Genomic DNA, 14,170 nt, shown 5'->3' on the forward strand with positions numbered 1-14,170 from the left:
TGACAAAAGCTGTGTCCCAAGGCAGGAGCTTTAGCTCCACGGCGTGGCAACATGATGCTTCCTAATCTGTGGTATTATGGGAACTGTAGTTTATCCCCCAAATAGACATAACAAAGCATAATAAGAGAAAAGATCCTGTAAAACCAACCTCATGTGTTTTTGACATTATTATTATCTCAGTCAATACATTTATTTCCCAAAGTCTATTATCGTCTGTTCCTTTGGAAGATTAATAAGAAATATTTACTTTATTTACTTTGTCTAAGAACCTCTGACCTGTGGAAAACTATTCTCCCTAACACGAAAGATCAGACTGAGAGACAGAGCAGGAGGAGGAGAGTATGAACTTAACACTGGTTTATTGTTTTAGACATCCCACAAGTTTTATTTCACATATTTTACAGAACGTCTCACTGCCTTGTTAAAGGGATGAAGGTCTGCAGTGTGCAGCAGAGAGAGGCAGTGTAACTGAGGCAACGTCAGAACCAGGTCCACATACAAATAGCATTATTTGTGTTCTTATTAATATTGTCACACACACACACAAACACACAAAGCTGTGTACAGTGTTTACAGTAAGTTATAAATATCATCATTTAAATCATTAAAAATTAACTAAGGTTACAAATCTTTCTGTTTAGACATGATGTGAGTGAAAAAAGGCAAAGAAGGTTTCTGAGCTGATCCAGAGGAGGTGGAGGAGGAGGTGGCGGAGGAGGAGGAGGTGAAGGTTCACAGTTTGTTGTAGCTGAAGATCCCAACAGGGAAGTGTTTGACGTGTGTCGGCCACTGAGCAGCCAACTGGAAAAACTTGACATCGTTCCATTCAACTCCATCTATAGACACTGAGAGGGAGAGAGAGACAGAGACAGAGACAGAGACAGAGAGAGAGTGAGAGAGAGGGAGAGACACAGACAGAGAGACAGAGAGTTAATGTTGTTCATCAGTGACTGATCCCAGACTCATTGATCATTTGATTCTTTGAGCTGGTTCTTCAAGATGCTGCACTTGGTTTCAGGATTAAAGTTAAACTCAGGTTCAGGTTTGTTATAGTCAGTTAATAGGGAATGTATCCCTCTGTGTGTGTGTGTGTGTGTGTGTGTGAGAGAGAGAGTACCTCTCAGTGTGTGTTGATGTTTGGAGGTACAGATTAACCTGCTGATTCCTTCAATCAGCTGACTCCTTGACTCCGCCTCCTTCTCTTTCGTCTTCTTACTGAGGAACATGACTGACACACACACCATCATCATCATCGTCATCATCATCATCATCATCATCATCATCATCATTGCCCTTCATCACCCTCCTCCTCCTCACCTTTCTTGTTCTTCTCCTTGGTCACCACCGTCATGCTCATCATTTCTCCTCCACTGATCCTCGACACCTGCAGAGAGCGGAAGTTGCTCTTCAGAGTGTTCTTCATCCCCACCTCCTTCCTCCGCTCTCCTCCTCCTCCTCCCACTCCTCCTCCCCCCTGACTGCTCCAGTAGTCCACCTGCAGACCCATCACCTCCCCCGAACAGCTGGACAGACACAAGGAGGAGGAGGAGACAGAGCAGAGGTTACAGTTTGTTCACATGGTAACAGCCTCCATTTTAAAAACAGCTGTATACAGGAAATACCTGATGGAGGGAGAGGGAGGAGGTGTGGAGGTGATGCTGATTGGTGCTCCTGATTGGGAGGGAGGAGATCCCAGGATGATGTCATCAGAGTCCACTATGGAGACAGAAGCAGAACATCCAACCAACAGGTCAATGAGGAACATGCTGACCAGGCTCAGAGCACAGGGAGGAGAGGGGGAGGAGCTCAGGGGAGGGGTCAGGTGAGTCAGGTCTACCTGAGGTGGACAGGAAGTTCTGTTCCACGATGCCGACCTTCACCAGCTGAGAACAGACACAAACACAGCTGTTTTACACAATCCTGTCGTTTCCACGGCAACAAGACTCTGCTGGCTTTGGTTCATGGTTTTATGATGGAGCTGAAGTGAAACTGGAACTTCTGGGTTCTGGTCCAGAAGTGAGAAAACCTCATTCAACATTTGTGACGACCCTAAAACTAAAACTCAGAGTCTTTAACAAACATTTCCCATAAGCCCCAGAAGTTCACAGGCCAAACGTTCCCGTTGATGTGTGAGAGGAAGCTGATGGTGGGGTAGAGTTACACGACTGAGTCTCTTACCCCAATGAAAGGAACAAACTTCTGACAGGAGTCGTCGTCGGGGCTGCAGAGGAATCAAACACAACAACTGAACAAAGACAAGAGAACACAGATAGAGAAGATTTCCTGTGTGTGTGTGTGTGGGAGAGGGGGTGGGGGGGGTGGGGAGGGGGGTCAGGGGTTCCAGACAAACACCAGCAGGACGACCAGGTCTCCTTCATAAATCTAATCAGTTTGTCCTTGAGTCAAAGAAGCAGAACCTGATTGGTCGCCTTGTGTGCAGTCTAAGTGCTGATTGGCTCAGAACCTTAGAAAATCCAGGTAGAGTTTGACTTCAGAGATAAAACCTTTTTGTTTGTCGAGTCCAAAAATGAATAGAAAAAAAAAACACCTCACATAATATGAAAAAATGTCAGAAACTTTTGATCAAAGGAGACGAAAAGGTCAAAGGAGGAGAACGAGGCGGAGCTGGAGTCAGACAATAAACGCTGACATACAAGAAGAGAGGATGAGGAGGCTGAACCTTCCTCACATTAACACAGTAAACAAACAGATGTTAGATCTTCATCACGTTCTCCATGTTTCCATCATCTGAGCTTTGATTGGATCTTTTAATAACTTCTTCTTCTCCTTCTTCTTCTTCTGTTTAATGGCAGCGACTGGAGAACCAGCTCCTGTCGACTCGTTCACTCAGCAGTGGAGGAGGAAACAGACTCACTCAGGTTCACTGAGTCTGGATGTTTGGTTTGTGTTCAATTTGAGTCTTGACTTGAGGCAGGTAAAAGACGTTAAAGTACCTCTTGTGTTTGCAGGTGAGCATGGCCTCTGAGATCGGACACAGGTGAGAGACAGCGGCTCCACTCAGGTACTGAGACACTCGACCTGCTACGCCGACAGGATCTGTCAAACACAAACCACAGCTTAAATAAGAAGGTGCGTGTCACTGTGCAGCTGAACACCTGAGGCAGGTATCAAACAAAATCTAACAGGTTTAACCCTGGAGGGAACAAGTTACACAGAAATCTGACCAGTAGATCGTCGGGTAATAACAGTAATAATAATAATGATAATAATAATAATAATAATAATAATAATAATAACAATAATAACAATAATAATAATAATGATAATAATAATAATAATAATAATAATAATAATAATAATAATAATAATAATAATAATAATAATAATAATAATAACAATAATAATAATAATAATAATAATAATAGTACGTTCTGCACCTTACAACACACAGTAAGAGAAGATAAAATAGCAGGTACAAGGCATAAAATTCAAAAACTAGAATAAATATAATTCAAACAGGCAGGTGTGACAAGGTGTGTTTTGAGGTGGGATTTGAAAACAGGAAGAGAATCTTGTGTCTTGTGCAGGTTGTGAAGTGACCTAAAAGTGAGAAGCAGAACCTTGAGGTCAGTGTTTAACAGGGAGCCAGTGCAGCAGTGGAGGACAGGACTGATGTGATCAGGTGATGATACGACTGCTGCCTCCTGAACCAGCTGAAGTTGATGGAGGAGTTTGTGAGGAAGACCGAGAGTTACAATCATCAGTGAGAGGTGTGCCTGGAGAGTGTACCAGAATATCAGAGCTGTGGGTTAAGTGACCGACATAAGTGTTTGATATTGCGTAGATGGAAAAATGCAGCCTGGGTGATGTTATGACTGAAAGAAACTCTTCACCTGGGGCGAAGGAGGAACTGTGACTTTGTCAAAAACTGTAAAGTTTGGCTATGAAGAGTTTTGGTGTTGATGAGGAGAACCTCAGTTTCATCACTGTTGAGTTTGAGAAGGTCAGAGGACGACCAGGATTAAATTTCAGACATAGTCAGAGAGGGAGGAGGGAGGAATCTGGCTTCGTAGACATGTAGAGCAGGGTGTCATCAGCGTAACGGTGGAGGTGAAGAGGCAGAAGGTCGATGATAAATAGGAGGAGGCTGAGACAGAGTAAAAACTCAAATAAGGAGCTTTGAGAGATGGAGGTGAAGTATGAACGGTACAGATGTGGTGGTGTCTGAGGGAGGGACCTGAGAAAACATCAGGATTTGATTCATTTGATTAAAGTTCAACTGAATCAGGTTCACGCAGGAATCTCTGCTGCAAATATCATGGAAATCTGATCAGTTGTTTTAAACAGACTTCATCTGGGACTAAAGTGTGGGTGTTGATGGTGCCACTAAAGGTCAAGGGTCAACAGAGTTTCCTCCTCGTCTCATCCCTCCATTGAGACATAAAGGTACCGAGAGCAGGAGGCTCCAGGCGTCCAAACAGCTCCCTCCAGCCGGCGTCCATGAACAGGCTGTTGAATTTACCGTCCAGGGAGGCCAGGTACTTGGCGAGTGGGTGGGATCCTGGCAAGGTGAAACACAAAGCATCGTGGGAAGGTTCATAACTGGTTTATATTTCAGAAGATAACATGTTTGTGTGTTGGGGACCACCATGCGTACCAACAGGCAGGATGAGGAAGCGGACATAGTTCAGCCAATCAGGTGTCTTGCTGGCCAGCTGCTCTACAAAGCAGCAGAGGATGGTGCTGAGGTAGCTCTGGTCTCCGCCCACTGCCACCTTCACTGTGGGCGGAGTCTGGGAGTTACAGTTACAGCTGGAAAACACATTCAGATCCAGCTTCAAACCACAGGGGAGGGTATTGATCTTATTGATAATTACCCAATTATTGATGAGTGAAAGCACTGATCAGATGATTCTTACAATCTCTGGATGCGGCTGATGATGGCGCTGAAGGCGGCCTGAACATCAGCTGATGAGACAGTGCAGACGATTGGTTGATCAAAGAGAACCTCTGACAGGTACTGATGAGAGAAGACAAGGGGAGGAGCCAATCAGTTTATTGATCAGAAGAGATGAAGGACAGACGGACAGAGAGAGACAGACAGACACAGACCTGTCCCTGCCAGTCTGTGGTGTTGATCAGGATGATGGACTCAGGAATCTGATCATCAGAGAACAGGATGTGGTTCAGCTGATCCAAGACCGACTTCCTGGCCACCTGAAAACCAGACAAACACACATCAGTCCAGAACCCTGAACCTGAACCTGATTCTCCTTTAACCCTAAATCCAAATCTAAATCCTGAGCTCTGGACCCTGGTCCTGGAGGTGAGGACCAGACAAAATGTCTGTCTGTATGTTTTTTTACATATTGAAATTGTTTTTGATAAGAACTGAGAGGATTCGTCTGTGGGTTTGTTATAGTTCATATAACCACAGCGTTTACAACACAAACAACAACAGTGACACCATGTGGTGGAGCAGGGTCGTCACTCCTCATAGTCCTCAGCTGAGGTTCTGTCTGATCGGATCTGATCACAGGTCAGTTCAGACTCTTTACTCCACCACAGCTTCTCTGTGCGTCAGCCTGAACTCTGAGGACTGAACTGAGCGTTTTACTGCAGAGGGAGTCGGTGTGTGACGGAGTTGACACTGTCTGTCTCACCTGTGGGGGGGGTATCCTGTAGTCAGACGACGTCTCACTGTCCACACTGCTGGTTCTGTCTGTTCCTCTGGAGTTCTGTCTTTCCTTCATGGAGACACTCCACGGATGGCGAGACACCTGACTTCCTGTCTTACTGCAGAGAGAGCAGACAGACAGGTATCAGTGTCCTCACAGCTATAGAAAGACCAACAAGTGTGTGTGTATGTGTGTGTGTGTGTGTGTACCTTGGTGATATGTGTGTTTGTGACTCAGTTTTACAGAGTTTGGCAGCTGGGCCTGCATCTGTTCCCATGGCAACATCATCCTCAACTTCCTGTGGAGAGAAGAAGAAAAACGTGCAGCAGAAAACTCTGTGTGTGTGTGTGTGTGTGTGTGTGTGTGTGTGTGTGTGTGTGTGTGTGTGTGTGTGTGTGTGTGTGTGTGTGTGTGGTCCAGACTCACCCAGGAACTGGCCTCCTCTCCTCTGGACTCCTCAGGGCCTCGGGCCCCCTGAGCTCCAGGAGCCAGCAGCTCTGCCGCCTGGTCATGGACAGAGACAGTGACAGTGTGTGAGCTGCAGGGGGCAGCAGAGCAGCCGCAGACAGGAAACAACTGCTGGTGGATGAAGCCTGGAAACTGTCTCCTGTTCTTAGTTTTCTTAGGGTAAAAACCCTGGAGGTTTATCCCCTGTACGGTGGCCTGTGTAGGACACCTCTGTCTCCAGGCTCAGCTTTAATCAGTTCATCCACATTTCTTTTCAAAAGTCACGCTGGTCATTTCTGATGTGAATCATAAAACAAAGTGCAAACGGGTGAAGTTCAGTTTGCATTAGTTTAATAATTTAACTCTGCAGTTTTGTTACAGTGTGATCAGGACAGTTTGAACAGTGAGACTGAAGTTAATACAACTTTATGAATTTAACTGTGGCAGCTGTGTGTTACCAGCAGTGAGCAGTCGCCTCATCACACATTGCTGATGGTTTTTGTGTCATGTCCTGTCTCCATCAGGGAGGATCACTTGTACTCACGGCTGCAGTCTGGTCTCTCTGTTGGCTCCTCTGACTGTGGAGACTCCCGATCTCAGTCTGAGAGCTCGACTGAGAAATCCCCTCGAAGAACGGCCTGATGGGAGGAAAACCCAGCACAGTGAGTCTGCAACAACAAACACCACTGACACACTGAAATACGTTCATGTGACCGCCACCTCTCAAAGTAACTGCTTGCTTGCTGCCAGCATGTTCACACCAACCATTCCAGCAGGTGGTCGCTACATCTCCAGACTTCCTGTTTCACAACCATGTGTAAATGACAGCAGACTGCAACATCCAGCCAATCACAGCCAAGCTTCACTTGTAATTTACTGACGTAGTTTCACTTTACGTTACTTCATTCTTCTCCTCCACCACCTCAGAGGGAAAACTGGAGTCTTTACTTTACTACATTTATTTGACAGTTTTAGCTTCTAGTTACTTTTCAGATTAAAATTTTAATATAAGGTTTTCTACGATTTTAAGAGAAGAAACAAAACTTTAAAGGTCCATGGTTTAACTTTTACTTTAACATGTTGATCTCCATCAGAAGATATATCTGTGGTTTTAAGAACCAAAAACCATCTCAGTGTAGTTTTACATCTCCTCTCTCCTTCTCTCTGGAGCTCTAGTAACAACAGGTCAGTCAGCCAATCAGAGGAGAGGATCTGAGCCTCTCTTCTGATTGGCTGACTGAGTGATCCAATAAAAATATAGTAGATTTCAGGTAAACACTCAGAGAAACCAAATCCTGCAAGGTTGGATGGTGGGTCCAGGTGGGCGGGGCTTGGGGCAGGGTTGAGGGTGGTGACTGCTTTGTTGTGACATCACAAAGTTCCAGAAGTCCTGACGGCTGGTTTTAAGGCTCAGTTTCTGAAAACATTTGGTTTCAGTCACATGTGACAAGTTAAAAAAAAACAGCATCTAGTTGGAGCCGATGTCACAGGTGTGTCTGAGCTGTCAGCTGATCCCCTCAGAACCTTTTAAATACATGTAATCATCCTAAAATTCATAAGAAAATCAAAGATTGTAAATGTATAACACACAGAGTATCTGTATATGTCCATATCTTTTTCTTTAAACTCTGTGTTGCCACGTTTTTTGTCAGGTGATGAAATAAACACTGTCTGGTCACAGCTGCTCTCTCTGGATGTTGTACAGATGTGCAGCTTTGACTTCAGGCTGACCTGAGTTTGGGTTTGGGCGTGCTCAGGATGCTGTCGTTGTCGTCCAGCTCAGGGCCGCTGTCACTTGCGTTGTAAACCTCCAGACTGTCGTAGAGGAGGTCCAGGTCCTCCTCAGCCTCCTGACTCTGGCCCACAGGGTCTGAGTCCAGAACCTGCAGCAGGGGGGCAGATTATAGGAAATGAGGTGGAGGTTGTACTTTACAGCGATGAGACGATCCCAGATAATGTTGCACGTTGATGAACACTGTGACGCAGCGTTTATTGTTGCATATATTAAAATCCAGCGTGTGGTTCTGTACAGTGTTGGACACAAACCTCATCGGTCACTTTGAATCTTTTCAACAGAGCCACAAACTTCTGTTTGAAGTTCGGCTGCTGAACCACAGAGAAACACAAGAGAAGAGAAATGAGCCAATCAGCAGCACAGCTGGCCAGACACACAAACATGTTCCCATATACATCACTTATAAAGGTATATTCATTATTATCACATATATACAAAGATATATTTTACATATATTATAAATGTCTATGATCCATTTTTATATTGTATAACATATATGTGAACAAAATATATTTGACTTTATCAAAACAACACATATTAAAATTCTATATATTTATAGGTTCTTCTAATTAATTTCTCATTAATTGTAAACATGTCTCTTCTTATTCTGAAGTGTCTCAGGCCTTTGGACCCTTTATGATATCATGATATACTGACAGACTTTGGGATGATATATATTCATGTAATATATGTCTACAATATAAACATACATATATAAACATACACATTTGTATGAACTAGACATGTGTCAGTATTGTTCCAATTTCTGAAAGGTTAAATGTTTTTATTTCCTACACATCTACATCTGTTGGGTTGGTCCTCACCTGAGTCAGGGAGGCGGTTCGGATCATTTTCCTGTGGGACTTCTTCATCTTTCCCTGAACATCGTCATCGTCATCATACATGTCCTGAGAGCCAAAGAGGAAATGTCACGATGTGAGTGAAACGTTGTTCAGTTTGAAATCTGAGGTGCTGGACTCTGCAGCTGCTGGTCCAAAGGTTAGAGTTCAGTTACACATATGACTATAAGTTGTGCCAAGTGTTCACACACAAATCAACCTCAGGACAAACTTCAGGACAAACTTCACACTGCTGCTTCAGCAGTGCAGATGTGTGCCACGAGACAGGTGTGTACTGTCAATCACCTGAGGCGGGACTTGGTCATCACTTCCTTCCTGTTCAGAGGAGAAGCTGTCGTCGTCGTCCTCCCAGTAGTTCTCCAGGTCAGGAGAGCGATCTGTTCAGACACAGAGCGATCAGCTGCCACCAGCTGGAGTGACCTGGTTATTAGGTCACATTCATTCTACTGTTTGTCTCTTTGTGCTCGTCTCTTGTCTCTTGTCTCTTGTCTTTTGTCTCTTGTCTTTTGTTTCTTGTCTCTTTGTGCTTGTCTCTTGTCTCTTGTCTTTTGTCTCTTGTCTTTTGTCTTTTGTCTCTTGTCTCTTTGTGCTTGTCTCTTGTCTCTTTGTGTCTTGTCTCTTGTCTTTTGTCTCTTGTCTTTTGTCTTTTGTCTCTTGTCTCTTTGAAGCAGAACCTTCAGGATCTGCATCTGAACTTGACTCGTGTCTAAACTTTAACACTGCCTCGTCTCTTCTATGTTGTTGTAATATTGTATTATAGAGCACAGCTCCCTGTCCTGAACATTATAACAGGGCCATGCAGCTTCCTGTAGCTCCAGCTTTAATATGAAGGAAAAACATCAGTATCAACAATAATAGATCTGGTTGGCAGATATTAGAAGACCAGGACCAGGAGGTTTAGCTCTGTGACTGTTGGACTCCCTGGGTCCCTGAGGGGACATTATCAGCCCCTTCAACATTTATATATTTAATCTCAGGGGAGTTTGTGAAGCGTCTGTTATTTATGTAAATAATCTGTGTTGTGTGTGAGGAGCTCAGGGAGGGATGAGGATGAGGAGATGATGAAGAAACAACAAAGAGGCTTTTTCATTTAAACTGTTTGTGCCAAGGAGGAGGATGTGCACATCGGTTCGGACCAATCAGGAGCTAGTGTATAATGAGCACCTGATGCTGTCAGACAGACAGAAGGTCAGACTCAATGTTCTCCTACCGGAGGCCTTGGTTTTGTTGCCATGGTGACCACTTGTGTCCTCCTGTTCGATTGGCTGGCTGGAGAGAGACAGGACACTCAGCTCTGCTGCTCGCACTGAAGCATCCTTCAGGTTGCTATGGAGACTGAGGATGTGGGCTCCGTCAGTCGGATGCTGCATCACCTGTGACAAGACAGACAGACACACACATACACACACACAGGTGATGCTGTCTGAATAGAATAAATCATTTCAATCGCTGCTGCTGATGACAGCCTTCGAACAGACGCTGATGTTCGACAGTTACTGTTTACAGACAGTTTGAAAACGGTTGTAATGACGGTGCTGTAGCAGATTCTCCTCCTCATCCAGAGCTGTCAGGAGTTCAGTTTCTTGCCCAGGACACTGACATTTGACGTTTGGATGAGAGGAGCTGGGGGTCGACCCTCCCCCCTGTGATTAATGGACTCCCTGCTCTACCTGCTGAAACACACCTGTCTATCTAATAAAGATGTTTCATGCTTTTATGAAATGCCCAAAGTAGAGGTCAGAGGTCGTCTGTCAGCAGGTCACTATGACCCGTCGTTAGGTTCTGTTGCTAGGCGACATCTAGTGGTCGTAGTGATGATGACAGCAGCAAAGGGAAAAGTGCGGTGACGTAGTTTATAGAGCGACAAAGTCCACGTCAGGAGGAGGTTGGGGTGGATGGATGAATATGACCCAGGAGAGCGGTGTTCGATTCCCATGTGACAGGAGCAGTTTATGTTGTTTCTATTATCCATGACCGTTCACTGTTATTATTGTAACCATGACAACAAAGATCATCTGATGTCGAGGAAGAACTTATTTTAACCCAAATCACCATCTTTTCTTGAACCTAACCAAGACATAACTGTTATTAGAGTAACCATGGTGACAAAGGTAGGTATGGCGCTCTCTGTACAGTCCACATGTTTATTACTGTAACCATGACAACCAAGTTCCAGTTGTTTAGGTTGGAGGACTGGTTGAACTCAACCAAGTTTCAAAAGTCTTCTGGTTTGTTTTCGTCCTACTTCCTGTCATCTTACTTCCTGTCGTTCTACTTCCTGTTGTCTTACTTCCTGTTGGTCTACTTCCTGTCATCTTACTTCCTGTCGATCTACTTCCTGTTGTCTTACTTCCTGTTGGTCTACCTCCTGTCGTCTTACTTCCTGTTGATCTACCTCCTGTCATCCTACCTCAGCCATGTTGATGACCCCCACTGCGAGGGTTTTGTAGCCCAGGATGGTTCGGTTCTTGTACCTCTTCCTCCTCTGCAGCATCACATGTAGACGGTTTGCATCTCGCTTCAGGAAATGAGGATACTAAAGACAGACGGACAGAACTTTACATCAGGAAATAACACAAGTGTGAGTCATCCTCTGAGGAGCAGGAACATTCACCACAAGCATCATAAACTGTGAATCAAACTGATGAACTGAAAGAGAAGAGTTGGGTGGGTTACCAGGTGTATTTTATTATATTTTATAATGAAGGTGGGAAAAAGAACGATGACAGATATGAACCTGCAGGGAGAAGGTGAGCTCCAGGTCCGTCTCCATGAGGCCGTCCGGAGGAAGAAGATACTCGTTGGATCTCAACGTTCGCTTGGAGCCCTGAGACAGAGACATGAGGACAGATTCAGGATCTCATCAGATCATTGTTGATGTTAAAATCTAAAGCAGAAAGTTAACTTGTGACCTGTAGAGTCAGAACATACAGGTTAATGGGCTGAATGTAAGATAAACCAACAAATAAAAGCTCCTGTTCTTTTGCATCTCACCTGGATCTTCACAGCGATGACGACGGAGCTCAGCTCTCGGTCCAGCTCCCTGAAAACCATCAGCTTCTTCAGAGTCAGACTGCACAACCTGCAGACGACACATCAGACGGGTGTTAGCCCTCTTCAGTGTATTCACACACACACACACACACACACACACACACACACACACACACACACACTGAGTCTTCAGTCTTTAGTCTTTAAGTGTGCAGAACAAATCCATATCACTACAACTATTACATTATTCACCAAAGACCTCAGGTTCATCCTCTGGAGACCATCGATGAGAAAACTCTCATGACAACTGTTGAAACAGTCTGGACCACAGCGGACTGACGGACATGGACGTCCCCAGAGTCACAACTGTGATTAAAATAACTGAGAAGTGAAGCGTTGGCAGAGAGACTGCAGACCTGCTCCTCCCGGGACCTCATTACATCTGGATCACGCTGGGACTCGCAGCTTCCTGTCAACACCAGCCAGCAGGAGCTAATTCTGTTTACACCTTAATACCTGCTCACCTGTACTCTGATCTGAGAGAGAGAGAGAGAGAGAGAGAGAGGTAGAGGTGCTATGTGTGAACAACTGATGTCAGCACTAACAGATTTCAACCACTGCTGATGATGTATTCACTCATTCTCGGTCCTCAGAGGACGAACTCAGACTTTTCCTCTAACACCACCAATAATTTTATTACATCGATACAAAATAAAGAAGTGATAAATAAAAGGAGCTGTTGACAACTTCAGTGAAAAGAAAGACACAATATAAAACAGCAGGTTGAGTCATCACCAACATCTCCACCTGGAAAATAAAGAGGAGTGACGTGGTCCAGAGCAGAGAATGAAGCCACGCCCCCTCTGTGTGATGTGATCTGAGTTTCTCTGGTCTGTGTGGTAACCAGTCTGGAAAAGTGGGATGTTGGTGTGTTTGAGTCCCTCCTGTTAAACTTTTGGCCACATTTAAACAAGTGAATTTCCTCCACAGAAGAAGAAACCACGTTTTCATCTAAAGAGGCTCCAATGAAGAAAGAGATGAGACCAGAGCACAGGAGGACTGGACTGAGGACTACAGGCTCAAATCCTGGTCGGCTGCTGGACCGTCAACACATCCAGAGAGGTTGTTTTCTTTTGTTTTTACCTGCTCCACCAGTGTCTTTACCTGCTCCACCAGTGTCTTTTGTGCAGCCTGGTCCCTGTGGATCAGTCCAGTCCTGAATCTCTTTCCCAGTCCAACCGTGGATCCGGTCCTGGTCTGTACTGAGGTGGATAACCTACGAGCTGCTGAAGTCCAGCTGGACTCAGACCTGGTTTCCTTCTCCTCCATGTGTCAGTGACTTGATGCTACATGATGTTAATGTCTGTTTTCATTAGTGACGGCTACAGTAGCATGCTAACGTTAGCTAACTGCTGTTAGCAATATTATGAATGTATTCGGCTAATGTTGCTATCACTAGCAGGCTAACTGTCAGCATAGTTGTGGGGCGTATCACAGCGATGCTAATGAGGGCTAATGGTTGACTTAGATTGTTTTGTGTTAGTCTCGTGTTCACAGAGTAACTTTATTCAGTTGTGTGTCTTGTTGTGCGTTTAGTGACACTTCCACTCGGCTCTGTGACGCTCTGTTGACTGAGGACGTGAACCAAACCAGTCATTCTGCTGTCTCCCATCAGTTTATCCCTCTGCTGTATCTTTGTTGTGAAGACCAGCAGGTTGCAGCTCCCTGAGTCAATATGACCATGTAAGAAGATTATCTCTGATTGGTCCAGTTCGTTAACCCCGACATTTGCACCCTGCTGCTAATCTGCCTGGAAAAAGACAGGTGGAGGGATCAGAGAGGGGACACTGCTCCTCAGCTCCTTCATCTGTCTTCAATATGGTTCTTAGATTCTTATCTTGTTTCGATTGGCCGCTGTGATGTGACATCACTGGTGATGTCATGATTCACAGTCGTCTCTGTGTGATCTGTCTCTGGTCTAAAGTCGATTATGAAGCTTCTGATCCAGGGCCAGGACTGGTCCATGATCAGGTCAAAGTTTTCCAGCTCTCTCTAAGCATTCTGGGAGATGAAGTTCCTTTTCATCCACAGCAAGGACAAAGGTTTACAGTTGAAAAAAGACACAAAGCAACAACATTTATATAAAATACATGATAAAGAGAGCAACTTTAACCTCAGTGAAAGGTCATGAATCTGATCTGATCTCGTGAGTGTAGACAAACACAAAGTGCTTCAGCCAATATCACACTAACAGTTATGATCTTTGTGTCTTTATTAAACCTCCTCAGAGGAAACAGGCAGTGAACCTTTAATAACTGCTGAACCTGAAACCAGATCCTCAGTAGCTGCTGATCAGACCTGCTCTGGGTTCAGGAGGAGGTCTGGACCAGTCTTCTTCTAGAGCTGCTTCAGCTCAGACAGTCTCAGGATGTCTG

General features: G+C 44.8%; 1 protein-coding gene across 1 annotated transcript in view; it reads right to left on the reverse strand.

Moving 5' to 3' along the window:
- Window positions 1-335: 335 nt before the first annotated feature.
- Window positions 336-14,170, reverse strand: part of LOC139637059 (phosphofurin acidic cluster sorting protein 1-like) — a 16,737-nt gene continuing 2,902 nt past the window's right edge. The window contains exons 2-24 of the mRNA XM_071505553.1: window positions 11,736-11,823; window positions 11,479-11,568; window positions 11,152-11,277; window positions 9,952-10,114; window positions 9,027-9,118; window positions 8,706-8,789; window positions 8,133-8,192; window positions 7,818-7,969; window positions 6,631-6,724; window positions 6,066-6,143; window positions 5,849-5,937; window positions 5,625-5,757; window positions 5,074-5,178; window positions 4,881-4,981; window positions 4,619-4,773; window positions 4,412-4,522; window positions 2,955-3,057; window positions 2,179-2,221; window positions 1,838-1,883; window positions 1,623-1,716; window positions 1,318-1,523; window positions 1,118-1,228; window positions 336-845 (exon numbers count right to left, since the gene is read on the reverse strand). Coding sequence (XP_071361654.1) covers window positions 733-845; window positions 1,118-1,228; window positions 1,318-1,523; window positions 1,623-1,716; window positions 1,838-1,883; window positions 2,179-2,221; window positions 2,955-3,057; window positions 4,412-4,522; window positions 4,619-4,773; window positions 4,881-4,981; window positions 5,074-5,178; window positions 5,625-5,757; window positions 5,849-5,937; window positions 6,066-6,143; window positions 6,631-6,724; window positions 7,818-7,969; window positions 8,133-8,192; window positions 8,706-8,789; window positions 9,027-9,118; window positions 9,952-10,114; window positions 11,152-11,277; window positions 11,479-11,568; window positions 11,736-11,823 — 2,437 coding nt within the window. The 3' untranslated portion in view covers window positions 336-732. The remainder of the gene's footprint in view (window positions 846-1,117; window positions 1,229-1,317; window positions 1,524-1,622; window positions 1,717-1,837; window positions 1,884-2,178; window positions 2,222-2,954; window positions 3,058-4,411; window positions 4,523-4,618; window positions 4,774-4,880; window positions 4,982-5,073; window positions 5,179-5,624; window positions 5,758-5,848; window positions 5,938-6,065; window positions 6,144-6,630; window positions 6,725-7,817; window positions 7,970-8,132; window positions 8,193-8,705; window positions 8,790-9,026; window positions 9,119-9,951; window positions 10,115-11,151; window positions 11,278-11,478; window positions 11,569-11,735; window positions 11,824-14,170) is intronic.

This window comes from Trachinotus anak, unplaced genomic scaffold, assembly GCF_046630095.1.
Source record: "Trachinotus anak isolate AG129_WGS33_773 ecotype Australia unplaced genomic scaffold, CSIRO_AGI_Tana_v1 ptg000019l, whole genome shotgun sequence".
NCBI classification, from domain to species: domain Eukaryota; kingdom Metazoa; phylum Chordata; class Actinopteri; order Carangiformes; family Carangidae; genus Trachinotus; species Trachinotus anak.